Below are 27,753 nucleotides of genomic sequence, written 5' to 3' on the forward strand. Positions count from 1 at the left end.
AGCAGCACCGTTTCCTGGACCCAGTTTGTCCCCTGGGGGGGAACCAGAGGAGGGGCCGATCCGGAGCGGAGGCGGGGCCCCACGGAGCTTCGGTTGAGTGGGAGAGAGAAAGTGGAAAGTGAGGGGGGAAAAATACCTGAATGGACGATCTGGAATAAGTAAGTAGTATTTGTACTTTTTTTTTTTCTTGCTGTGGAAAATGTGTGAGGAGGTTCGGTGGATGTGGGATTGTGTTCCGTGTTTCCGCGGAGTGGGGAATCGGGGAGGATTGTGTGGCGCTGGAGATCTCCGGTTTCACCCCCACAAACAATAGTCTGCAGGACGCGATGGTCGCCTTTTTCCCCCCCTTTCTTCCTCCCAAACCGCAGGGAAGTTTAGGACCCTCGTCGGCCCCCCTATTGTTGCTCTAGCTCCGCGGTGCTGGTTCTGGTCCCGGCAGACGCGAGTTCGGGTTTCCTGGGATCAGAAACGAAGATGCGCCTGGAGGGAATGAGCGCGTCCGCTCCGGTTGTAGGCCGAAGGGTTTGAATTTTCCTCCGGTGCGTCCATTCATTTCAGGAGGGCGTCCCGGTCTGGACTCCGGAGAGAAACGGACCGGACGTTTTTGGATCAAGGGGACTGAAAGAACCTCCCATTGTCCCGCATTTTATAGCGGCTACAACTCTTGATACTGGGCTAAATGCTGTTGCTGGTTCCCAGTAAGTTCTCCCTTTGTGCATGTGTGCTGAATGAATGATGCAGGTTAGAGGAGCTAAATACCTCCAGAAACCTCCTTCTTCTTCTTCTGTCTCTTTTTTTGTTATCATGGGTCTGAAATTCAAACCGAAACGAGATAATTTTGCTGCTAAAGAGAGACAGGCCCAGCTTCAATGAGTAGAGGAGGACTAATCGATCCGAAATATTCAAAATATCGTCTGCATCTGTATTGGTTGAATACGTGCATGTCGGCCTGGACGATAAATTGTCCGAGAAATTATTGCGATAAACGATAAGGTTGTTGTCTTGATTTCATTTTCAAGTAATATGATGGTAATGGCGCAGCAATGGCAAGAACACATGATCAAATATCAATAAACTTTAAATTCAGATGAACATTTAACACTGGAACTAGAATATATTTTAAAAATCCAAAGTAAATAAGTAAAGCAACCGAAACAGTAAATAAAATGGATTATGAACTCTCAACTAATTAAAATTGTCCTTCAAAACACATGGATCATTAGTTTCAGACAGGGAAAACAGGCAAAACTGCCAGTTAGGACTTTTGTAAAAAATAATGAGTTAAAGTGCAAACGAACAACTTCTTATGGTGTCGAATGTTTGCAGCATTTTTCAAAATGATGCGTTTTCAATGATAAAAATTGTTGTCCAAGTGGAAATTATCGTAAACAGAACAATAAATAAAATCAATTATGAAATCTCTGTCCTTCAAAAACACCAAGCTGGAGAGTTTTGTCATCCAGTTTTTGATACAAAGAGAGAGAAAAGAGAAAAACAATAAATCATGCAAATGGAGATTATTGAGCTCGTTTTCATTTATCATGTGATTAATTGATTTATTGCTTATTGCAACAGGCCTGCTTGTGTGTAGAGGTGCAGAAAATATCAATACAGAAGTATTAACTCCTACTGAGCAATATGAACCTAGGATTTTTAAAAGGTAAAGATATTGCATGCATAAATCAAAAATAAACTAACTTACTATTTAAAATATGTTTTTTTATTTATATTTATATTTTATATTTACATTTGTTTGTCCAAGGAATACAAATTTACACTCTGGAAGATGAAGATGTGGCGCATTTAAGGCAGGAAATGGAGTTCATCATCATTACTGGCACTTATTTCATTCCTGTATTTAACAACAAATATATTTTTATGAATCTACATTAATGGAGGAAAATATGTTTCACTTAATTAGGAATTCTGTGATAAATTATTGTGGTGCAATACCTTGCTTAAAAGCTTATTCCCTTAAATTTCCTACATATTTTCACATTACAACCAAACACTTCAGTGTATTCTTCTGGGATTTTATGTGTCAGCTCAGCACTAGGTAACTATGAAGTGGAAGGAAGGTGATGCGTGTCAACATTTTTACTAAAGTTGGAAAAAATAAATGCCACACATTTGGATTCAGCCCAGTCAGAACTTTCTAGAATCGTTTGTCACTCTGAAAACGGCTGCAAGTGTTTTTCTTGACAAAAAACAGATTTTTTTTTGTCTGTTCTTTATAAATAACATAAATCAGATTAAAAGTTGTGAAAGGTTTACCACTGACTTTCCCCATCTGAAGAAAAGGATTCCCACTGCATGATGCTGCCATCACCGTGTTTCACAGTGGAAATTGTGTTTTCTAGAAAATTTACAATGTTCACTTCATATATATTTGCAAAAACAAAACAAAACAACCTTATATTTTGGTCTGTCAGCATCTTCCTCAACATATTTGCTACATGACTTGTGCCAGGCTACTGTAGAGCTGAAACGATTAATCAGATTAATCGTGACTAATCGATTATTGAAATACTAGTCAACTAATTCAGTAATTGATTAACTGAAGTATGCAGACTCGAAAATGCAATTTTGTTGAAATAACAACACAGTCAGAGCAGTAATTAAACCAAACTTATAAAAAAATACATACATTTTGAATTTAAGATCAACAACAAACCTTTACCTGTAAATATGTTCAACCCAGAACTCCTCAAGCGGGTGAGTTTTAGCTTCACCTGGTTCAAATTCTTTTAAAAATATCCCTATTAATCCCATTTTATGATTACTAATCACTTAATCTAAAAAAATGGTTAAGTGTTCGCTAAAGGAATGCTGTGATATTGTATTTCAGGCATTATTTTATTATTTAGAAACAATAATTTATTTTTCTTGCATATTTTTATGTATTTCTAATATTGTGTAAAAAGATTTAAGTGGTTAACTGAAATTATGTTGATCAAATTAATTGATTAATTGTCAGAGTAGCCAGTAGATTAATTCATTACTAAACTAATTGTCAGCACTAGTTTGCATGATGCTGCTTTATTTATTGTCAGATTGAATAAAACATTATAACACTATTAAGTTATGTGGCTTCTATACAAATTTGGTTCCCCATGATTTTACTTAGAGGTGTCAGAGTAAAGGGGAATAAATGCAAATGAACTATATGGTATACAAAGTTTTATGTGAAAAAAAGTTTTAAAACTATATATCATTTTTATTGCACTTCTAATTCATGTGGAGCAAACCTAATGCCTCCATCGGATGATATCAGTCAGTCAGTGGCGTTTGAGATTCGCCTGAACCACATCCATCTCGTCTCTCTGAGCCACTTCCTGTCTCTCTGAGCCACTTCCTGTCTCTCTGTGCAGTAATTTACTGGGATTTGTAGATAAATGCATGGGGGAACTTTTAAAACGAGACACCAGTGTGGAATAAATCTCACTGTAGGAGTTCTGCTGGATGATATGTTGGCCCAGAAATTGTTGTGATGAATTATAATATTGTCATTTTGAAACCATTTTCAACGATTATAATAATAATTATGACATATTAATGCAAGTACATTTTAATTTCTAATAGGGGTGAGCATTTATTGTACTGTTTATCATTTATAGTGAAAAATTTTATATGATAAGACATGATTTATTGTTGTGATAAATTCCGACAACAATAAAATTACATTTTAGACAGTCAAGAACTGTCTAAAATTTATTTATTTTTTTACAATTTTCTCCACAATAGTATCAGTAAATTAGAAAATATGATTCAATGAGGTGTCCATATGCAGATTAATGGTATAAATCACATTTCTTTCAGTAAAGTGACGACTTCAAGAAGCTTATTTTAGATAGGAATGATTTTCAGGAGCAGCATTTCTGCCTCTGGTGCCATGAATTCTGTGCAGTTACCTAAAAAGAACGAATATATAGTTTGGTTTTTTTTGTCATAATTTTTACGGTTATCACAATAGTACTTCAAAATATTGTGATAAGATTCTAAGTATCACTCACTCCTAATTTCTGAAAAAACATTTAACACTGGAACTGGAAAAAATTCCAAATATCCCAAATAAACAAAACAATAGTAATTAAAATGTATTATGAAGTCTCGGTAACTGAAATCGCATTTCAAATAACAATCATTCAGCTTAGACCGGGAAAACAGGCAAAAGGGGCAGGTATTGCAAACTCTACCATTTTGTTTTGAGTTTCAAATGTTTGTTTCTCAACAACAATTAAAACCAAGCAACTCTTTAATGGACATGATGGCTGTAGTTTTAATTTATTACGCGATGAATTGATTTATTGCTTAATGTGACGGGTTTAGTCACCGGCACACCTGCTGAAGTTTTCTAAACCTAAAAGCTTTAAAGCTGACAGCAGCAGTTGCCCAGTTTATCTCTGGTTTTCACTGATGTTGTCCCAGCCGAGCGTGGGTGGTGGTCGATAATCTGTGTGTGTGTGTGTGTGTGTGTGTGTGTGTGTGTGTGTGTGTGTGTGTGTGTGTGTGTGTGTGTGTGTGTGTGTGTGTGTGTGTGTGTGTGTGGCCTGCGCTGATGAGCCTCTTCCTCTGATGGAGCCTGGGTGTGTGTACACGCTTATTTTCACAGTTGGCTGCCGAGCAGGGCCGGTCATTTCAGAGATGTTCCTCCCTGACAGCTGCTGTCCCCGTGCCAGCAGCTCCCAGCGTTTTCATGACGGCTTCATTTCTTTTTGCCTTCAGGGACAAACGAGGCTGTAAAAAAATGCATCTGTTTAAATGGAATGCAACAAGTGCTGAGCGATGCAGTTTCTTATGTTTTCTAGGGTGTTTTTATTCAAAATCTTGCAGCTTTTTTTTCTGTTGACATCAAACATGGTAATAATAATGTCCATTAAATCTCCACTTCTGATTAGGGGTGATTAGTTATCGTATAGTTTGTCATTTATTGTGATAAATTTCTTGGAAAACTTTAGATTTATCGTTGTCTTAATAAATCTGTTGGGATTGTTATCTATTTTATTAATGGACTCTGACCCGAACCTTTGGAATCACATAGAGACAGTTACAAAGTCGGCCTCCTATCACAGGCGGAATATTTCCAGGGTTAAAAGACTAATATCACAGGAAAAGGACTAATATCTCAGAAATATCTAGAGAAAGTCACATGTGTTTATCTTTAGATTTTGATTACTGCAACTGTGTCTTCACAGGTCAGCCTAAAAAAAACAGACAACTGCAGCTGATCCAGAACAGTTTATTTAATGAGCGCATTGATGAATATCAAAACAAATGTGCAGTTACAGTGTGCAGTTTAGTGATAAAAAAAATCACATTTCTTTATGCGACTGGTGTCCTAAAGAAATGTTTTAGAAATGGGAATGTTTTTCAAGAGCAGTATTTGTGTCATGCAGTCACAGCTGTACAGTTACCCAAAATCAATTTTAAGGAATTATTTACTTAAGATAATCTCCTATGTCTTGCTGAAAAGTTACTTGTAAGTTAGTTTTGTCTTACTTCAAGTGTACTAAGATATTCTCACGAGAAACTAGACCAGAAGTACTTGGTAAGATTTTTTGCAGTGTGGTTACTAGGGCTTCTCATTGAAGGAACATTCAGCTGTAGAAACGTTATAATTAGTAAATTGCTGGTTTTGAAGCGGCGTGTATTTTCCCCGTGGGATTTTTGATACAGTTCATTGTTTTTCTGCTAGTTGTGCCGTTTGAATTTGTTGTCAGATTTTCTGCCTCGGCTGCTACTTTAGGGTTAAAACTGGAATGTAAGTTAAGGGGACATTTTGATGAGGTTCTGTGTTTTTTATATTGAGATCTGTTTTGAGAGACTGTTGTGCTCCTGTGTTTACACTGTATGCAAACCCTTTGGTCTGAGCTATAAAGCTACTCAGCCGTGTCACCAAGCAGGCCGGAAGCCGCCTGTGGACCACACACACAGATCACTGCAGTGAATCCACTCTGGATTTTCACACAGCAGAAAAACTCAGCTGAACTGCAAACGCACACCTCTGATTGGCTAATGATGTGGTGAAGCCACGTGAAACTTTGTGTGGAAGGAGAAAAAAGTACATGTAACAGGAGGGAGGTTTTTTGTTTTACTGGACATACTGGTGCATTCAGACCAGCTTGTGGGCATAGAGGGCAAACTTTTTGTTGGAGCTTTAAGTGTAAAGGTGTTTTCACACCTGATATTCAGGTGGTCTTGTTTCAACTGGGGATCAATATCGCAACATTTATTACATTTTCACTCAGTCAAATGAACAATACCTTTAAAAAAGAAGTTCCTCTCCTCACCTGTGGGGGCGCTGCTCAACGTACCACTGAAGGAAACTTCTGAGTGCAACTTCCCTTTTCACAAAATGTAAACCAAAATCAAGTAGTGTCAGATTTCAGCGGTTGCAGGACTTCTTTTTTGTGTTTTGTGACATTTCTCCTGCTAGAGCTAGACTTGTGTGTTTGCTTTGGTTGTATTTACCCAGAATGCATTGTGCTATAGTCCGCTTCCTGCTTTTGGAAAAATCACCCTCCGCTTGGTGTTCATATATAGTCACCTTCCTAAAATAACGACCCAAGCATTTTTATTTATTTATTTATTTTTACCAAAAGTTATCTTCACTGCCAAAAGATGATTTAGCCAAAACAAAAAATGATTAAGGCTATTATCTTAGGAAGGTGATGGCTCAAAATCTCACCAAGTACTTTTATCTAGTTTCTAATGCAAATATCTTGGCACACTTTAAATAAGACATACCTCTATTAAAAGTAACTTTTCAACACATTATAGATGCTTGTTTTAGGTAAATAATTCCTTAATATCAATTTTAAAAAGCTATTTCCACTGGCAGATTTTTTAATTTGTAACATGATAAAAACTTATTTTAATAAATGAAATAATCTGCCAGTGGAAATGGTACTTCTCATCAATATTAAGGCAATATTCACCTAAAAGAAGGTCGTACATCTTGCTGAAAAGTTACTTGCAAGCTAGTTTTGTCTTATTGTAAGTGTACTAAGATATTTACATTAGAAATTTTTGGTCCACATCAGGGTTTTATTTCCCATTCACTCCTTTCCCAAACTAATAAGTCTTTTTAGGAAAACGAAACAGAGTTCTATTAAACGGACTAAACAGGACTGGTGTGAATGCACCCTAAAAGAGGATTTCCAGTGAGTTCCTTAAACTGGGCCAAACAACAGATGAATAGGAAACCTTATACTTCCCAGCAGTGGACCACACCTTTTGTAGATCAAGTGCTGTGTCATATTCTCACTTACAGGCTTCCAGAAAGGTGGCAGACAGGTGAACTCAGCATAAACATGTAACTCAGCTTATTTAAGACCAAGCTAAGTATGTGGCTGTTTACTTTAAGCTTTAATTTACAGCCCTTTAAACATTTCTGATCGAAATAGCGTAATGCTCTGCTCTTTTTGTTTCTTCAAACCAGTTTCTTTTGTTTAGTGCTGCCTTTGTTGTTTTGGAGAGCGTGTAAGCTGGAGACGGGCTCCGGTTACAAAGACGGACCCCGGTTACAAAGACGGACCCCTCTCTGCTGAGCTTTCTGCAGCATCTGTGGCTCGTTAAAGTCAACAGCGAGTCAAATGTGGATGTTGTGACGCAACTTTTACAGGAAGTGGGGTTTATTTCTCTTAAAAAGCAGCGATAACATGCATCAAACCAGCTCGGTGAATGACGCCACCTTCACACTACAGCCCGAAGTGACACAAATACGATTCTTATTTATTTTTTTATTTGTCTTAAAGCGACTCGTATTTGATATTTTCATGACAGTCTGAACAATACCGATTGGATTTTTTAGTGCGACGCAGGTCACTTATGGCTTTAAATCTGATAAGAATTAAATCTTTTCAAACGTGACCCGAGTCTGTACACTGTAGTAAGTTCACGTTCATCTGACCTGAACGTCACTGATCCTCGACAAACGTCACCATTCTGCGTCCTGACGGGCGTAAACGGAAAGAAAAACCACTGCGGACGATAATGAGGATTAAGTTGTTAATACATTAGCTCCAGTCAGATAACAACTTCAAAATGTTTTTGTTTTTTTATTGCAAACAATCAACATACAAGATCAACTTCAAAATCGTAAGATATGCTACACCATTAGCATCCATGTTTACTTCCGCAATCACTGTGCAGCTGCTTCTTCTTCTTCTTCTCTTTTATGGCGGCTGGCAAAACATTGAGTAGGCTCTCTAGCTGTGACGTTATTACTGCGCCTGTGGGTCACTTTCAGGTCGTATTCAGTTCACACAAGATTACATACAAGTCGCATATATTTGGAAGCGTGAACGACCGCATCGAAAGGGAACATTAAGGCCTGCTGTCTGAATGAACGTAGCTTAACAAATGCGCCAAGCAGTCTATTTGAAGACCGTTTCACTCTTTGTGGATGTGTATTAAAGGGAAGTTAGGAGTATTGTTTAAATTTGTTGAGCAAGGTATCAGGATGTTGTTGTTTTTAAACATGTTTAGAACTGAAAAAGCAGACATTTCTGCTTTAGTTCTGTATTAATAAATAATAGTCAATTACGCACATGGTAAATTAAAATGAACACGATCATTTCCACAATCTTTAAAGAGATGCTGCATTTTTAGTATCATTCAAAACCCATCATTTTGAAAAATGCTGCAAACATTTGACACCCATTACAAAGTAGTTGGTTAGTTTGCACTTGCATGTATTTATTTATTTTTTCAAAAGTCTTAACTGGTATTTTTTCCTGTTTTTCCTGTCTGAGACTAATGACTAATGCCTTTTGAAGAACAATTTTGTTTTGTTAAGAGTGCATAATCCATTTTGTTTGCTGTTTTGCTCGTTTCGTTTATCTATTTTGGATATTTAATGTGTTTTCTGGTTCCAGTGTTTTAATATTCTTTGGAAATTAAAGTTTATAAAATTTTTTGAGAAGATGCACTTGGCTTTTTATGCCTTTATTGTTATATTAGTTGAAAATGACCCTCAATATTATTACTATGAAACTGGGTTTCTGGGTAATGTCAGTGCAGCTGTAACTAAATTAGAAGTATTCATAATATAATTAAGGCCAGTTGCAAATGTGGATTTTGAGATTTTGTCTTCTGGCGTCTTACAGATCAAACATCAGTAATTGGCTAATGTTTTTTCTTGCATTAGTGATGCCAGAAAATAAAGATAACGTGCGATCATAAAAAAATAAAACCAAATAAACAGTACCGTCTTTCATTCTGTGGCACCATGACGCTGAAATAGTTTCCCATTAGACACAAGTTATCTGTCGTTAGCTGTTTAATGCAGGAATTTCAGATGTTTACAGGTAAATATGCTGCTGGAATAACACAGGTGTTACATCTTCATGTTTCACTGCTTTGAATCACAGCCACAGCTTCTGCAATTATTACCTAATTATTATTTTCACCAGTCTGCAGGATAAACAGGGATCCCAGACATGGAGGCTATTTCAGCCACTAGAAGAAAACCTTCCAGCTGAACTTCCCTTTGATTAAAACGGTGTTTACATTTAATTTGTTCTTACAAAATCTTTTCTTAAATCACGTTAAAGGATATTCTCATGTTGATTCTTGGAAAAAACAAATCAATCCCTGAGAAACATCATAATTTACAACGCACAAAAAAGTATTTTTTTTGTCTACTTTTTGTCAAAATATCTTAGTACATCAAAAATAAGACAAATGTAACTTTTCAACAAGTTATAGGAGCTTGTTTTAAGTAAATAATTTCTTAATATTGATGAATCAAATACTAGTTTTACTAGCAGATTATTTGACCTATAACATGGGAAAAAATGAAACTAGTAATTTTTTAATCAATATTAAGAAATTATGATTTAGTTCTTTATTTCAAGTGCACTTCAAACTAGACAAAAAACGAAATACTTGGTAAGTGTGTAGATTTGTGGTTTTTCTCCAGGAATCAACATATTTATGTTTTCTCTGAAACTGAAATCCGATTTTTAGGAATGATGGAAATAACTACAATACAGTGATTCAAAGCAAAGCGGCGTTGAATCTTTGCTTTCTTATATAATTTTTTTTTATTATTTGTTACGTCACATATTTGAGCGTAATCCAAAAGTCAGAATGCCCTCTCTAACTGTGACGATCAGAGAGTAGCTTTCATGCGGTTCTGGATGTATTGTGTCCACATTCTTTGCCGCTAATCTCCTTTAAAAGCACAACACGACTCCGCTGCTTCCTCTGCGATTACTGGAGATAAAAGCCGGTCATTACATTCGAGGAGCAGGCTGTTAGTCATTTGAGTTTTGCGGTTTGGAATAAACATGGTGTTGAGGTTTTGCTTAGAGCTGCAGGGTTTCAGAACCGTCTCCGTCCTGGAGAAGGATTCCAGTCTCGGATGAGGGAATCTGCCCCCTTTAATGGAAGACTGGGAAACCTAAAGGAATCCCACAGAAGGATTTGTACGTCATTTGGCTGGCAGAGAAGTGGATTTTAAAGACTGATGGAAAGGAGAAACCTCACCAAGCTGAACCAGGACTGTGGGAGACGGATCGGATTGTCACAGAGGCCAATCAAAACCTTTCTCCCCTCTTTTCTCAATTTATTAATATTTGTTCAGTTCAGACTCGTGGGAGATGCATACGGCTGAACCGATTAATTGCCAACTAATTTGGAAATCAATTAACCCTTAACTGGAGAATACAGAGTAGGACTGGTTGATGTAAGTGCTTCATCAGTAGTTTTTTGACTAGTTTGGGCAGGGCTGGGCAACTCCAGGCCTCGAGGGCTGGGCAACTCCAGGCCTCGAGGGCTGGGCAACTCCAGGCCTCGAGGGCCGGTCTCCTGCAACTTTTAGATGTGTCTCTACTTCAACACACCTGAGTCAAATAATGAGGTCGTTAGCAGGAACCTGGAGAACCTGACTGCACTTAGGAGGTGATTCAGCTGTTGGCTTCAAGTGTGCTGGACCAGGGAGACATCTAAGAGTTGCAGGACACCGGCCCTCCAGGACCAGGATTGCCCACCCCTGAGTTTGGGGAATCTGCCCCCTTTAATTGAAGACTGGGAAACCTAAAGGAATCCCACTGATGGCTGGCAAAAAAGTGGATTTTTAGAGTGACCTGTTGGGCTTCACTGAACATGTTAGGAAGGATCGATAGGCTGTACTAAACATCATTATTAATTTTTTTGCTCAAAATCACTCTTAGATAAGGAGATTTTAGTCTGCTCAGTTCTGCCTATTTCGAGCTGTTTTTGGGCCTCTGTCACTTTAAACCCAAACAAGCTGCTGCTGGCCACACCCTAGCTGCAAACAGATGTGCAATTTTACACATCTTTGAAAAGCAGAAGTAGAGCCTCCTGCGCAACCAACAAGAATTCAGCAAGTAGTTTCTGGATGGTAAGGAAACAACAAAATGCTTGTCCTGTCCAGCAGCCATTGTACAATGGTAAAACCAGTTGACCAAAAGTACTGGCTTGGGTTGCTAGGTGACGGGAAGAACTTCGCCGGGGTTGCTAGGTAACGCGCAGTGCCTGAAAGTTTGTGACGTTACATTCTGTACGTATTTGAAACGACTAATTTTCCAAACACCAAAAAAATATTAACTTATTGCCAAAAAAAAAAAATAGATGGTTGCTTCTTTTTTTTATATATACTTTAAGCGTTGGGTTTTTTTTTTAGAAGTATTTGAGACTCAAATGGAGATACAAAAATCTGCAAAATGTGGATTTTGCACAAAGAAACATTTCACCAAACCGGACCAGGACTTGTGTGATCCATCCGTTTGTCACAGAGGCCAGTCAAAGCCACGCCCTCCGTTTCTCAGTTAACCACAGTCTGACAGGCCGACATCCATCAAGCCTCCACTTTTATTCCGGTGACCTTCCTCCAGTGTGAAGAACAGGCCGACAGAGGCCGGCGCGAGGTCAGGTCTCCACGGCAACTGTCTTCATCTGAGCACCCTGTTTCATCCCCATGGCAGCGGAGAGAGGCCCCGTTTCCCCGGGGACCAGGGGCGCGAGGGAGGGAATGTGAGCCGGAGCGAGGGCAAACAAGTTTAGTGCAAACACCGTAATCCAATATGGCTGCCATTGTGCCGCGGCTAACTGAGGCTGGAGCCGACGTCTTGGAGGGGAGATACAGTGGTGTAATGATTAACCTCAGCAGAGGCCGGGAGGACGGGATCTGAGCGGGAACGGAGAAACCAGAACCTGGGTTCAGGGGGTTAATGGGTGTAAGCGTCCATGGAGGACACAGGGCTCCGTCTGCAGGGTGAGACCTCTGAGTCCCACTGTGGGTATAAAAACACAGATTCTTAGAGGGTCATTTCACCGCAGAGCTGCATAATTAAAATGAGTCATATTCTGACCAACCCTCTTGAAATCTGTTGTGAATTAAATGGAATTAATTAATTTCATGGTAAATTGAGAAGAAATTGATCATTTCTGTTCTGATGATACTTTTTGAAAGGTAGTTTTGTTTACAGGGACATTGTAATCCATTTATTTATAGTTTTGGTTGCAAGTGAGGTTTGATTTTTTACAGTTTTATTTAAAATATTTATATTTTGAGTCAAAATGTAATTTTACTAGTTTTCTCAGTTGTCGACTATGTAGTGTCTTCTGGGACTTTGTGTGTTTTTGTGACGTAAAGGATTTTGAAATGCCTTGTTGCTGAAATGTGTTTTACAAATAAACTTTGATTTACAAATTTATTAGTCTTGCTGTATCAAGCTCTAAGCAATATATTACTTGAAAATGTTCTCAAAACAGCAAAATGATCACTTATTGCACTAACTATTGGGAGAATTATTCCTCCAGTATTTGTTGCATTTTTCCCTCATATGTAATTGTTTGTTTTGAGTTAGTAAATGGAAAAATTCAGTTATTGTTAAGTGTATACTGTTTAAAGCTCCATTTGTTTTGCAACCTGTCACTTATTTAATTCCTATACTTAAAAAGTCAGCAAAATTATTTGTTAATTTTGGTTTTAACTGTTTCTTGTTTCTCTTGTTTCTTTTTCTACTTGTAAATTAATATTGAGGGAAAAAAACAAGAATCCCACTTTTATATTTTGAATTGTGCTGTAAGTTAAAGATTTTGAAATATGGAAACTGAGACGCTGGACTTCGTAGGCTGTTACAGTTTGAAAGTCGTATTTTTTACATGAACACTGATTTTCTTCTGGCAGCGTGAATGTAAACAGCTCTGTGGAGACGATGGGAAAACAAGCTGTCAGCATTAATCATAATGAAGGCAGGAAGTTCAGTGGAAATTAGAAGGTGGTCGTTTCTTCGTTTGGTCCATCTGGTTTTTGTTAAATGTTCATTTAAAACCACAAGATTCAAGTAAGATTTTAATCTTGTTTTTCTTGTTTTCAGATCTGATCCACATCATCTCTCCCCCCGCTGTGACTCTCCTACCCATCATCCTCTCCCAGCCCCTTCTCCCCCTTGCTCTCCCGCCTCCCCGCTTCTCCGTCCCCCATCTTCATCAGCCTCCAAGATAGATTCCCTCAGGAGCAAGGTTGATCTGCTCAAGCTGCCTCTGGCTCTCTCCGCCAAGTCCATCTCTGAACGTAAGAGCCAGCTGGGAGGCGCCGGCGAGCGGCGCAGCGCGGGGGGAGGAGGCGGGGCTCGTACAGCCCGCTCACCGCCGACCCGAGACATGGACAACGAGTCGCAGTACTCGGGATACTCGTACAAGTCGTCTCACTCTCGAAGCTCCCGGAAGCACAGGTGGGTACGACGACTCAAACGTCGAAGCACATATTCGGTTTTTCCTTGGTAAATTTATAGAAAACAGTTTTGTTCTTAAAAACATGGGATTTCAAAGGTAATTTGTGTAAAAATGATCAGTATTTGAGGTGTTTTGATACAAATGTAAATCTAAAAATTGGTTGACATCAATTAGGAATGAATAAAGAAGAAGAGTCTCACTACATCTACGTACATTAAAAGGCTGCGGTGTCAAAACAAACAGTTTTTAAACAAAATGCTACAATTTAAAGATGGTTCAACACTTGATATGTATTAAGTTTAAAGGGTCAAAGATATGGACTGAAAGATTTATCGTGATATTTTGCTGTACCAAGTGATAACAACTATTTATTACGTCTTATTTAGGTAACTAAATATGACTGTGACTGTGTGTCACAGTTATTAAATTCCCACAAACACAAATGATTCTCTTGAAAAACATAACGCTTCTATAAAATGCGTTTTTAGGACACCAGTCACATAAAGACGTGTGATTTGCATCATTAAACTGAACACATTAACGGTATTTTCATACTTATTGGTATTTATTGATGCTTTCATTGAACAAACGGTGGAGAAAATAGTAAAACTATCAATCCTGACTATAAGGTCAGTATTTTTTAAACATCCTTAATTGGAATTGATAACGACAAATCAAAATTCTTATTGTGATAAAAAATGTACCACAATAAATGATGAACAAGGTATTGTTTTGTTAAAGATGATTTTTGGAAAAGATTACATAATAACTAGAAATTCTAGTTTCTTCTATCTAACCACAAAGTAAATCAGCTGAATAATTGGTATTTACTTTCTCCTAAAATTCATAAGCCAAACCTTTAATTTTAAATAATCAATAGTTACCTGAAAGAGAAATCATGCAGCTAAAAGTATTGGACACATTTCCACTAATGCTAAAAGAACGGAGCTAATTTTTTACTTTTAGCAAACATTTTAGCCTTCCCTAAGTTAATTATTCCAGATAAATTGCTAATATTCTTTGCTGTTTATAAGCTTTCAGTTGAATAATTTTCAACATCTGTGTTGAAGTTTTGATTATCGACTCTTCAACCAGTTATTTTTATATTCATGCTCTTATTTTGAAGTGGTGAAAGACTTTTTACACAGCAAATCTGTTTCCTCTCCTCTTATTCCCTCTTTTTTCTTTAACTTTACTTGAAAGTAGAAACATACAGGAACATAATAAAACAGACAGAAGAGAAACGGCATAATGGAGAAACATTGTGATGAAAGTGTCAGGAGGAGGCGGTGCTTCTTAAAGAGACAGATGCTCAATTTCAAAGTGTCAAATTTCTTTGAAGTCATGTTGGTTATATGCATTATTTTTATAACACTCCAAGGTAACATAGTGCTATTTTTTTTAGCACAATTGAGTAACTATGTGCCTGGAAAATAACTCCATCCCTTTAAATAATAAATGGACGGCATGCTGAGTAGAAAGTTTTACATACATTTTAGGTATTTGCTATCAAAATAAGGATGTTGAAGCCACCAGAAGAACATATGAAAATCAAAAGCTGGAGATTATTTTTACACTGAATCAAACAAAAACAGAAAATGTTTTTTTTTAATCTATTTTCAAACTTAATGTTTATGAGTAACAACTGTTTCAAATCACTGTCTGCTTTCCTTTTCTGGCTCTGACATTATGATGCAATTGAGACGCAAAAAGAGGGAAAGCCACATTGCTGAGCGCTGAGTTTCTCTCTTAATGTTTGTGTTTTGGGCTTCAGGGACCGGAGGGAGCGGCACCGCTCCAAAAGCAGAGACAGCAGCAGCCGTGGAGACAAATCAGTCACCATCCAGACGCCCGGAGAGCCGCTGCTGGACGCAGAGTCGACCCGAGGAGATGACAGGGTCAGCCTCACCGACCTTTCTGTTTTTAAATCTCTACGTCTGCGGTGATTAATGTTTAACCTCAGGAATTATCCATGCAGATTAATCATACATTTCCAGCCTGGATAGATGTTTATCTGAGTGTAAACACAGTTGTGGGCGACGCTGCAGACTTATTATCACTGCTTCTGAGTGAAGCGGCGCTCACAGCTGTCTGCCTTCATAACAAAGACTTGTTGACGGCCGAGCGGGCCTCAGGAGTGGCTCTTGAACTCCATCAGCGGCTGATTGTGTTTTGTTGGAGCAGTCGCTCATTTGGTTTCAGTCGCTGTCAGCAGGGAAGAGGCAGGTGTTGACATTTGACCAACAAAGCCTCGAAATGCAGAAGATGAATTACTTTGAGTTTAAAGGTGTGTTTCCAGTGGAGGAGGGGGATGTTTGTTTCTGGACAGACAGAAAAGGAGGCTTCGTTTTTCCTTCCTTTTTGATTAAAAATAAGGATGGAAATGTAATTTTCTTAATCACATATTTGTTTCCAGTCTTAAAGACTTCCAGACTTTTTTTTAGCAGTTCTTAAAAAAAAACAAAAAACACTTTGACGTAATAAATAACAAAAAAAAAGAACCGGAATAATGTATAGAGAAACTGGAGGGTTTATCTACGCATCACCAGAAAGATAAAATTAAGCTTTTCTGCACTCTTACAGGCTCCCAAGTGAACAAAAAAAGTTGATTTTGTGTAATATGACCTCTTTAAAACAGAGTGTCCAACATGTGGAGCGTGGGCAGTCGGTGCCTTCTGAAAGATTTTGTTCGGCCTGCAAACTCGACTCAAGCATGATAAAAAATAAAGTTTATTTGTATTGCACATTTCAGCAACAAGGCAATTCAAAGTGCTTTACATCATAAAAACATCATACGAAACAAGCAATAAACGTTTCATTTTGTCAAACGCCACCATCAAAATCATCAAGGAAAACTCAGTGTTTCAGCAGTTTTGCTGTTTGTTTGGAAGTTTGTTCCAGATTAGAACAGCATAAAAAGTGAAATAATTCCCCATGTTTTGGTTCTGGTTCTGTGGATGCAGAGCAGAACCAGAAGACCTGAGTAGTCTGGAAACATGATAAAACAACAGCATCCTTAATGTATTTTGGTGCCAAGTATTCAGTGATTTATGGACTAACAGAAGCATTTTAAAGTATATGAAGACACTGTTACAATAATTAAAGCAACTAAAGATAAAAGATAGCTCAACACTTGATATGTATTCAGTTTCTCTAAATCTTGCTGAGATGTTAGTCTTTAGTTCTTCAGGTGATGGAAGGCCGACTTTGTAACCATCTTTATGTGTTTTTGAAAGTTCAGGTCAAATTTCAGGCCTGATCAGTAGTTTCCAGCTTTAATAACTCTAAAAAACGTCTGATCCCGTTTCCTGCAGGATGATAACTGGGGCGAGACCACCACCGTCGTCACGGGAACCTCCGAGCACAGCATCTCAAACGAGGACCTCACCCGCGTCACCAAAGATCTGGAGGAGTCGACGCCGCTGGAGTGCAAGCGCTTCATCGGCCCGGCGCTCGGAGGCTGCCTGAGCTTCTTCGCTCTCATCACGCCGCTGGCCTTCCTCATCCTCCCTCAGGTGCTGTGGCGAGACGCCCTGAAGCCCTGCGGGACGCCCTGCGAAGGCCTGTACGTCTCGCTCGCCTTCAAGCTCCTGGTCCTGCTCATCTCCTCGTGGGCGCTGTTCCTCCGCCCGCCCAGAGCCACGCTGCCGCGGTTCTTTGTCTTCCGCTGCCTGCTGATGGTGCTGGTGTTCCTGTTCGTGGCGTCCTACTGGCTCTTCTACGGCGTGCGGGTGCTGGAGCCCAAAGAGGAGGACTACCGGGGCATCGTGGAGTACGCCGCCTCGCTGGTGGACGCCCTGCTCTTCATCCAGTACCTGGCTCTGGTGCTGCTGGAGGTCCGACACCTGCAGCCGGCTTTTTGCCTTAAGGTGGTCCGCAGCACGGATGGAGCCAGCAAGTTTTACAACGTGGGTCATCTCAGGTGAGTGACTGATTCTGGAAACACATTCACAATACGACTAGCTCAAAATACTCCATGTGAGGGGCGTCCAAAGTGCTTTTCCTGAGTTAAAACATTAATATTGTTTCTTAAATTTGTTTCTTTTGCGTTATTTGAGCTCTGAAAGCTTCTCATCTTTTTGTTATTTTAACCATTTCTCATTTTCTGCAAATAAATACTAAATCTTTGCTTGGGATTTCAGAGACATGTTGTCAGTAGTTCATAGAATAAAAGAACAATGTTCATTTTACTCAAACATTTATAAAATCAGAGAACTGATCATTTTAAATGGTCTCTTATGTTTTCCAGAGCTATAAATGGAGACTTTCTATCTTTAATTAGGACAAAGTTACCACAAATGAGTAAAATCTTCTTACAAAATAAAATATTCTCCATAACACAAAGGAGTCATCTCTAAATAGTCACAATTTTGTTTTTGTCTTTTCTAGAACTGGTGACTTTCACTGAAAAGCAAACTTTGCTTCACCCAAATCTGTTTTTTATTAATTTAATAAACTTGGCTAAACACGGCGAGCGTTTTCCGACAGTTTGACCTAAATCCTGATTTTATTAATCACAACTGATTCAATTGTGTTTTATTTTTCTCCAACTGATGCTTAGAGAATTTGCTAAGTTATTTTCAATAAGGCAAATATCCAGAAATCTTTTTAAGTTTTGGACCTAGAACAAATCTGACTTCTTTGTTTGTTTAAGTATTTTATGTTTATTTTACTGTTGAGAGCGGAAAAACTTTTTTTTTTTCCCCCTGCAGTCCTTTTCGCTAAATGATTTCAGCCGAAGTGACAAAACGTTTGGACACCCCTGCTCTGAAGCAGGGGTGTCCAATTAATCTATATTTAGATTAATTGGGATGCTGTGCGGGTTTCCAGTCATTGTTGAGCATCTTTTGATTTTCTTTCCATGCATCCTGATTTTTCTTTGACATTTTTGTATCATAAACTATCTTGGTAAGAAACAGGAAGTGGAAACATGCCTGAAGATGTTTATTTTTCCTGACTGACGGATTTTATTTTGGTAATAAAAGTTTTGTATAACCAATAGATTTTTTTTTTTTTTGCTAAAAGCTTGATATAAACTCTGAAACTCACAAGAATATAAAATCAATTCTCAAAGCTTGCATGCGAAGCTTAAGTTTGCACTGCTACAGTTTGTTTGGTCTAAATGTATTTTAATGTTCCAGGAAACATTTTGAGCCTCAGTCAATTTATTTTTCTGCTGTTTTCTACCCCAGAGGAGAAGCCTCCACCTCTCTGATCCTGATAATGACGTTTTATCTTCATGTCTCTTTGGAATGGGCTGCAATTAAAGTATTTTTTTATTTCCTAAAAGGATGCAGAAGCACTTAGCAGCGGATATTTGAGTGGTTTTGCCCTCTGATTCGTTTGCAGCATCCAGCGAGCGGCCGTCTGGGTGCTGGACCGATATTACAACGACTTCTCCGTCTACAACCCTGCTGTGGTCAACCTTCCCAAGTCCATCCTGTCTAAGAAGATGACCGGATTCAAGGTTTACTCCCTGGATGGTGAGAGATTATCACCTCAGACTGCTTGTGATTCTCCCACACACGACGTTATTCCCCTTTTGTTCTCGCTTTGAGTAGAGATGAAAACCTGTCGTGCAAACCTCTAAACCCTCCCTCTGCGTGTGTCGTCTTGCAGAAAACACCACCAATAACTCGACGGGCCAATCGCGCGCCATGATCGCAGCGGCAGCCAGGAGGAGGGACAACTCCCACAACGAGTATTACTACGAGGAGGCCGAGATGGAGCGCCGGATCCGCAAACGCAAGGCCAGGTTAGATACCGCGAGCAACGGCGTGAAGCCTGAGAACAGAACCACGGTCTGCTCCTGTTCAAAGTAAACGGGCATGTAGTGACGAGAGAGCAATCATGGAGGCTGCTGTGGATATCATTAAAGCCTTTCCATCATGTAAACTCCCACAATCTGACTTAAGCCTTATTTAAATGAGTCATGGTCGTCCTGTCCTCACATGTTCTGGTTGCTACGGCTGCTGTAAAAATCAGACGGTTTTCCGATCCAGGCTTTTTTCCTTTCTTTTGGAGAAAAGCCTGATTAATTGGCAGTCTGCCGCCTTGAGGAGCCATGCTAGCTTATGTCCCAACAGTCCAGAACGATGAGTTTATTCTGTTTACTTAGAGCCGAGGCCTTCATTTCAGAGGAACACATAGTTTCAGTTTTGCTAGCCTCAGATGAACTGGTTAACTTGACTATTAGGGTTTCATAACTTCTAATACATATTATCTCACTGGAAGGTGCAGAAAGACTAAAAATGCAACTAAAAACAAATAATTATACTTAGAAATATAAATGGCTTGATCTGTAGGCATAGTGTCTTCAGAACGTGTTTATAACCCTTGAATTTTTCACACTTTGTCACAAAAAACCTTATATATCGGGTACTTAATTTAATTATATGTATTAGGAGTGGATAATTATTAAGAGGAAGGTTTGCATTCAGCACCCTTCGCTGGAATACCCCTATATAAACTTTAGTGCAACAAATTTCCTTTATAAGTAAATCATTTAGTTTCAGTAAAAATTAACACCTCAGAGGTTTGTTAGAGAATATTAGTGAACAGCAATCAAGAGAAGCAGCCAACAGATCCACAGTGACTCTAGAAGAGCTACAGAGGTAAATAAATCAAAATCTGTTTCCAGTCCGTGCAACAACTGTAAACATAAAGCCAGAGCTACTGCAGAATGTCTTAGACCTAAGTGAAAAGTTCAGACATAGATCCAGCTGCAGATCTGTGCCAATAACTGATGTTTGCAGATGTTCTCCATCCAGTCTGACTGAGTTTCAGCTTTTCTGCAAATAGCAAAGGGATAAAAAACATTTCTAGATGTGCAAAGCTGGTAGGAAATCCAAAACATCTGAAGCTCTAATTACAGGATTCTGAAAAAATATGATCTCTGGAGAGACATTTTCCTGATTGTGTATTGATAAAAGCCATTAACAAACTGTTAAAATATTAAGAACATTCAATAAGTACTTGTTTAAATTAAATAACATCTTTCCACATTGATGAGTCCCTCCAGGATTCTGGGATTGCTTTCATGATTTTTTCCCCAATCAAACTCACAGATTCTGTGGTGCTAATTTAATATTTACAAGGAATTTTGTGCAATATTTCAGCTTATCATATCTACCAATATCTACATCTCCTTTATTTCATTTTATTTTATTTTTTACTCTTTTCGTCCTTGACTCCTTACCTTTTTCCAATCCTTCCTTATTTCCTTTCATACTTTTTTCATACACTTCCCTTCCGTCTTTTCTTGCATTAATTAATTAATGTCTTTATCAATTTTCCCTTCCTCCTTTCATTTCTTCTTCTGTTTCTTTATTTTTCCTCCTTCATTCTCTCCTTCAGTGTTTATTTTTTCTACTCCTTCCTTCTCTCCCTCTTTCTATTTTCATTTTTACTCTTTTCTTCCTTGTACTCTTCATTTTTTTCATCCTTCCTGCTGAACATTTTTACCATAAATCATATCAATATGATAAATTCATGTTTATCATGGTAAATATGACTTTTTTAGCCATATTAATCACAGACTTCAGATAAAATGAGGCTGAGGCAGCAGTGGAGTAGAAATAAGAAATGCTGCCACCTGCAGGTGGGAGTTAGAAGTCACTTAAATGTTTTTGACTATGCGAAAATCTGCAATAAACTCACGATCCTGCAGGGGCCTGTTGATTTTCACGTGGAATTAAAACAAACGGATTGATGTAATACGGCAGCAAACAGATAAAAACTGCTTTGATTTGATTAATACAATAATATATAAACACACAAATGTCTTAAAAAGCTACGATGAACATCGAGTTTCACACGCATAATAAACCATTTATCTACAATTAACTGTAATTATTTCTAAACCTGTCATGGTCCCAGAAGTTATTGCAATAAATAATATGGTTGTTTTGAGGTAATTCTCCAGTAATATAACAGTCATAATAATACAAGAACACATTCTCAAAGATCAATAAATTCTAATAAACATTTAAGACATTTTAAATATTAAAAATAAAGAAAGAAAAGCAACAGAAAAATAAATAAAAGGTCAACTTGAAACCAAAGCACCAGACTGAATCCAATTTGCCGTGTGATTAATTGATTTGTCGTTTATTGCGACAGGCCTAATTGTATCCCATGTTCGGTCGTTGTCATGGTTACCCGTTCAGGCTGGTCGTGGCGGTCGAGGAGGCCTTCACGCACATCAAGCGGCTGCACGAGGACGAGGCGGCGGCGTCTCCCAAGCACCCCCGGGAGGTGATGGACCCCCGGGAGGCGGCGCAGGCCATCTTCGCGCCGATGGCGCGCGCCATGCAGAAGTACCTGAGGACGACGCGGCAGCAGGCCTTCCACAGCATGGAGAGCATCCTCACGCACCTGCAGTTCTGCATCACTCACAACATGACGCCCAAGGTGAGAACACGGCGTTTCCATAGCGACCAGGTGACTCAGGCCGCTGTGGAAGAGTTTCATCGACTGTAATCGATCGGATTGGGGTCAACGTCCGAGTAGAAAAAGATGCTGCTCCTTCTCTTTCTTTGTGTCTGATTTTCTATTCTTTCTTTATTTCTTGTTTGTTTTTCATTCTTGTCTTTCCTTCCTTTCTTTTTTCTTTTTTCCTTCCCTACTTCCTCCCTCTTTCCCTTCTTTACATCGTTATTTCTCCATTCTCTCTTTTTCCTTGCTTGATTTTTAAATTCTCATGTCTTTATTTTTCCTTTTTCTATCCTCATGTTCTTTCTTCTTCCCTTCTGTCTTTCTGTATTCTTCCTGTTTTTATTCCTTCCTTATGTTTTCAGGCTTTTTCTTTCATGTGTTCTTACTTCCTTCCTCTTCTCCTTTATTTTATTTTTTACTCTTTTCTTTCTTGACTCCTTGCCTTTTTCCACTCCTTCCTTATTTCCTTTCATACTTTTTTTGTCCTTCATTCCTGTCTTTTTGTCATTATCTTTTTTCTTACCGTCTTCCCTTCTGTATTTGTTCATTGTCCTTCCATTTTCCATTCCTTCCATCTTTTCTTGCATTCCTCAATTAATCTTTATCAATTTTCCCTTCCTCCTTTCATTTCTTCTTCTGTTTCTTTAATTTTCCTCCTTCATTCTCTCCTTTAATGTTTATTTTTTCCACTCCCTCTTTATATTTTAATTTTTACTCTTTTCTTCCTTGTGCTCTTCCTTTTTTCATCCTTCCTGCTGAACATTTTTACCATAAATCCACAGAGAATGATTTCGTTTTATATTTTTATGATGGAAGGTGAATTTCTGTGAAAGGATAAATGTATTAATGTCCAACATTTTCTGTCTCTTTCTGCTTGTCAGGCCTTCCTGGAGCGATACCTCACCCCGGGCCCCACCATGCAGTACCAGCAGCAGAGCGGCAGGGGGCGCCAGTGGACTTTGGTGAGCGAGGACCCCGTCATCTCGGGCCTCCGGCAGGGGCTGGTCTTCTCCCTGCGGCGCCTGGACTTCTCCCTGGTCGTCACGGTAACGCCGCTTCCCTTCCTGCGGCTCGGCGAGGAGTTCATCGACCCGAAGAGCCACAAGTTCGTGATGCGGCTTCAGTCGGAGACGTCGGTGTGAGCGGCGCCGCTCCTCCCGTACGTGACACGGACACGCTTCATTATCCAATCAGCAATCAGCCTTCTCTCACGCCCTTCTGTGACAGAAACCAATCAGAAGGAGGAATGCAACTTTTTTCTTTTTTTGATCAACAAACTGTGATCGGCTCAATGATTGTTCAAAAAAAAAAAAAAAACGAACTGAGGCCTTTTCGCCGCTGGTGTTTTCTCTCTAAAAAGGTTTATTTCTCTTTAACCACTGAACCACAGAGGAGCAGTGACTCAACACACGCACGCAAGAGGAAGGAGGAGATTATGTCACTTCCTGTCAGTCACGCTGGTGATGTTTTCTCCGATAGCGCATGGACCTGCTTTTATACGAGAGGGAGTGGCTTTTACTGTTTTAACCTGCAGAATGTAGCATTACATGCTGAGTTGATTGTTTTTATGTAAAGAAGAGCGGATCTACATAATGCAGCTTTTTTTATTCTTTTTTTCCCATGATGCACTGCAAAAACACAAAGTATTACCAAGTATTTTTGGTTTCCTGTGCAAACATGAAATAAGACAAAGTTAACCTACAAGTAACTTTTACGTTTGTTTTAAATAAATAATTCCTTAATATTGATGAAAAAATACTTTTTCCACAAGCAGATTATTTCATTTATAAAAATATATTTTTCCCATGAAATAATGTACTAGTGGATCTAGTACTTTTACATCAATATTAAGTAATTATCGACTTAAAACAAGCTCCTATATCTTGTCGAAAAGTTAAATGTATATTCTTTTTGTCTTATTTTGAGTCTACTAAGATATTTGCACTACAAACTAAACCAAAATACTTGGTAATATTTTGTGTTTTTGCAGTGTATAACATTTTCATCCTAATTTTGCAGCTTATTAGGATGCATGAGTCTGGCGGTGGTCCAACAGAAATACCAAAATCCATTAATCTGTCGTTCAAAATGTGCTAAACGACTAAAGGCTGTTTGAAGTTGATGACTAAAGCTCAGAAACATTCCTGGCTGTAGGTGAAACTCACCCAAAATTAACCGAAGAGTCTGACTCAGTGCCATTTTTAATCACATTATTCTAAATGCAAGTAATTTAAATCATAAAATTAACTGTTTTCAGCCTTTATGAGCTCATTTTGGTCAATTTGGCGCCAAATCGAACAAACAGAATCAAAACAGATTGATTTAGAAAAGAATTAACCGAGCTTGTTGGTTTTCCAGCTGATTTTATTATTAAAAATAAGATAAGATGAGCATAAAATCATCAGTATTCCTCTCTGTTGTGCTTAAGGTGTGCAACAATATTTGGCTGCAGATTCCCTGATTCCAATCCGAGTCGCAAAAGTAGAAGAAAAAGTTTGTAATTCAACAACTAAATGTTTTTTGTTCACGTTTGGTTTAGTGGTCAGTACATGCATGAACCACCTTGGTGCCTGCAGCTCTCAGACTGTCCTCGCATGAAATATAAAAAGATATTTTTAGCAGAGTTTCTCAGCAGTTCAACTTTGTCACTTATGACACAGACGTGAATTTAGACTTGAAGGTAAAGAAAATTCTAAATCCGGTGCGTTAATTCTGAGAATTATTCAGAATGAATGCTTTTCTAAAAGCAGAGGCAATTCATAATTGGACGTTTTCACTCATCAAACCATATTTTCAGTGTTCATATGTGATAAAATCAAGCTTTTCTGAAAATGTCGAGTTCTTTTTTTTTTTAGCATTTTATTAAAGATGGAAGCAGTAAATGGCAGAAAAACTAAATAAATCCAGGGAGATGAGATTAAGTGTTGAAGCAAAAACATTAAGAGTTTGAATTTTATATTTTAAACGGGTACCAGTAATTTTTTTTTTTTTTTTTTACATTTTCAAAATTGTGACTGTTTTTTACCTGCTTACACTGTAAGCTTCTCATAATGGAGCCGGTTACAGGAGTCACTTATTGAGGGTGAAACCTGTTCTGCTCAAGCTGCTTTTATGCATCTACCACCACACGGTTTTTGTATTTGATGTAAAAACGGATAAATGTCCCAAAGCGGACGAGCGATTGTAACTCCTCTGATCACCGCCTCGCCTTGTGCCGCTTTATTCCAACCTTTTCTCTGCAGACGTGGAGGATCTGCAGCCCGACTGCCTTTTTCAGCTCCTCTTATATAAACTGTTACACATGAACACTCCTGATTTTTTATTTTTTTTTATTTTCTAAGGAAAGCATGCAAAGAATTATTTCAGGCTCCATTTTTTTATTTTGAAAAATTTACTTTTGTATCATTTTAAGGTGCCTAAATTATGATGATGCAATTTTCAGAATGTTTTTACTTAAATTGAAAAAAAAAAAAACTTGTAGAGAAAAAAAAAAAGTAGATTTGTGTTTTCTCCTTTTGGTAACAGTAGCTTGTAAAGTGCTTTAGACATCGTTTCTATTATTAAACCATCTATTCCTAATAAGTCCCGTCTTGTCAGCTGTTTTCTGAGCCGAGAATGTTTCCTAACAGGAATTTCTCCCTAAAGAGAGACACAGGGCTTCTTGAAAAAACACCTTCAAGAGGAACTTCTGAGAAGGAAGATGGCTGATGTGGTAGGCGTGTGGTTTCGTAGCTTCAAAACGGACAGAGAGCCCTTCACTTCCTGTTCTCAGTCGCTCAGTCGAGGCTCTTCAGACGCGTCGACGTTTCTCTGTCGACCGGAGCGAACAAAGCGGTTCCTTCGCCATCTTCTCCGGTACGTTCCAGCCCTCTGTTGATCCGTCTTTACTGAATCGGGAGTTTGTTTATTCGCTGACGATGTTTGTAGAAGCAGCTGGAGACATGAACGTGTGTTACATCCTGGATGGGGTTCTGATCCTGTACGGCATCATTCTCACCGTCCTGTACTGCAGGCTGAGGGTAAGACCCGTTAAAAATAACAAAGTTTTTGTGCAGGTGTCATCGTTTTGTTTAAAAATGCAGCTGATTTCAGTTTATTTTTGCTTAAAAATCAAGATTTTTCCCCACTTTCTGGTTTGATTTTTTTTCTCAGATGCGTCCATCAAATAAAGCATCCGGCAGCCACCCGGAGGTAAGAACCTGTCTGTGTGTTTGTGTTGAAGAATCGGGGGGGGCATTTTATTTATGTGACTTCTGCGGTAGCTCTTCTTCAGAGCTCAATCGTTTCCTGTGAGCTCGAGCTGACCACCAACCTACATTATTTATTTTCACACTCAAGAGTTTCCACTTGTCACTCTGGTGTCAGATCCTGCTTCCTGCTGATGTTTTTGTTTTGCAGTCTTAAACTGTTTCAGATGAAATTAAATGAAAATGCAGCTCAAAGAGGGGGGGGTATAGAGATTCAGGACATTTATTTCCAAATCCTGAATCCTCCTGATGATAGTTTTGTTTCCGTCCTACAGAAGCAGCCCGCAGGCGGAGGCATCTATGCGGTAAGATTTCTTATTTTAATGCTAAAAAGAACTTTTCAAAAGGCACTGGAGCCTAAAGTGAGAGCCAGTCACTTTTTAGTTTTAGTTTTTGTTGAATAAAGCAGGAGGCTGTCGCTGTTTTACGCCCGGACTGGTTGCAGGAAGCGCTTGCGTAAAGCTGTTTTTAACTTGCATCAGTGAGCATTTCAGCGTTTGTGTCCTGCAGGGTCTGACGTCCAGAACCACCGACACCTACGAGACGATCAAGATGGACAAGAAGCCCATCGTCTGACCTGCACGCCTTCTGTGCAGCGGAAATAAACATATACATATATAAATGTAGCTTTATACTCTGGTTATATGTACTTTTTTAATTACTTTTGCTCCTTTTTCCTTTTGTAAAATACTTCTTGTCTAATTTGTTTCTGCACAAAATATTACAACTAATAAATTAATTTAACAGTGTTTGATTCTTTTCTGAGTGTTTCTGTGCTTCCCAGCTGGTTTCAGTCGGAAAAAGCAGAAGTTTCAACATATTTTCTGTTCCCACTTCTTCAAGTCTTAAATTAAGTCTTACAATTTTTATTCTACTTTATTAAAGCGACGGTTATCAATCCTATTTGTGTTTTTATGTATCACAGTGTTGATCTATTGTTATTTTAGTTCTTTCTTAAACATTTTTCAGTGATCTGAAGTGTTTAATTTCCTGCCAGAGCCATCTATCAGTTTTTGGTCGTCATTTATCTCGGTCGATCTGAACTGCTTCACTCTGCCTGTGGTTTGATGACATCTGCTTGTTTCTATTTGTGATATTTTAAAGTTTGAAAGAGAGTTGAGAAACTGACTTTCAATAAATATTAATCATTCAATTTTGACAGTTCTGAAGCTATTCTTGTGATGAAACTTTACCCAGTTTTCAATAAAACTGAGTAAAGTTTCATGTTGAAACATTTATGACATTAAATGACATTTGATATTTCGTTTGTATTTCCTTTAAATTCATGTAAAGCACTTTGAATTGCCTTGTTGCTGAAAATGTGCTGTATAAATAAAATTACCTTACCTACCTTACCTTA

At 38.5% G+C, this 27,753-nt stretch overlaps 2 protein-coding genes across 5 annotated transcripts; both read left to right on the forward strand.

Moving 5' to 3' along the window:
- Positions 1-14: 14 nt before the first annotated feature.
- On the forward strand, positions 15-25,888 carry LOC103479519 (vang-like protein 2). 4 transcript variants are annotated; one of them, XM_017310232.2, is made up of 9 exons: positions 15-158; positions 13,353-13,709; positions 15,485-15,608; positions 17,025-17,632; positions 19,060-19,193; positions 19,330-19,465; positions 21,879-22,122; positions 23,028-23,305; positions 25,776-25,888. In XM_017310232.2, exons 2-8 carry the CDS (start codon positions 13,639-13,641, stop codon positions 23,286-23,288), a joined length of 1,578 nt encoding a protein of 525 aa, XP_017165721.1. In that variant the 5' UTR covers positions 15-158; positions 13,353-13,638; the 3' UTR covers positions 23,289-23,305; positions 25,776-25,888. The 4 variants fall into 4 exon arrangements, with proteins under 4 accessions (XP_017165721.1, XP_008432224.1, XP_008432223.1 ...); XM_008434002.3 differs by lacking the exon at positions 25,776-25,888 and having other exon boundaries at positions 23,028-25,728; XM_008434001.3 differs by lacking the exons at positions 15-158; positions 25,776-25,888 and adding an exon at positions 529-698 and having other exon boundaries at positions 23,028-25,728.
- Positions 25,306-27,753, forward strand: fcer1gl (Fc receptor, IgE, high affinity I, gamma polypeptide like). The gene is made up of 6 exons (XM_081598250.1): positions 25,306-25,329; positions 25,863-26,001; positions 26,074-26,165; positions 26,299-26,337; positions 26,669-26,698; positions 26,904-27,753. Exons 1-6 carry the CDS (start codon positions 25,306-25,308, stop codon positions 26,967-26,969), a joined length of 390 nt encoding a protein of 129 aa, XP_081454376.1. The 3' UTR covers positions 26,970-27,753.

Source organism: Poecilia reticulata, chromosome 17, assembly GCF_904066995.2.
Source record: "Poecilia reticulata chromosome 17, P_reticulata-male-v2, whole genome shotgun sequence".
Taxonomy (NCBI): domain Eukaryota; kingdom Metazoa; phylum Chordata; class Actinopteri; order Cyprinodontiformes; family Poeciliidae; genus Poecilia; species Poecilia reticulata.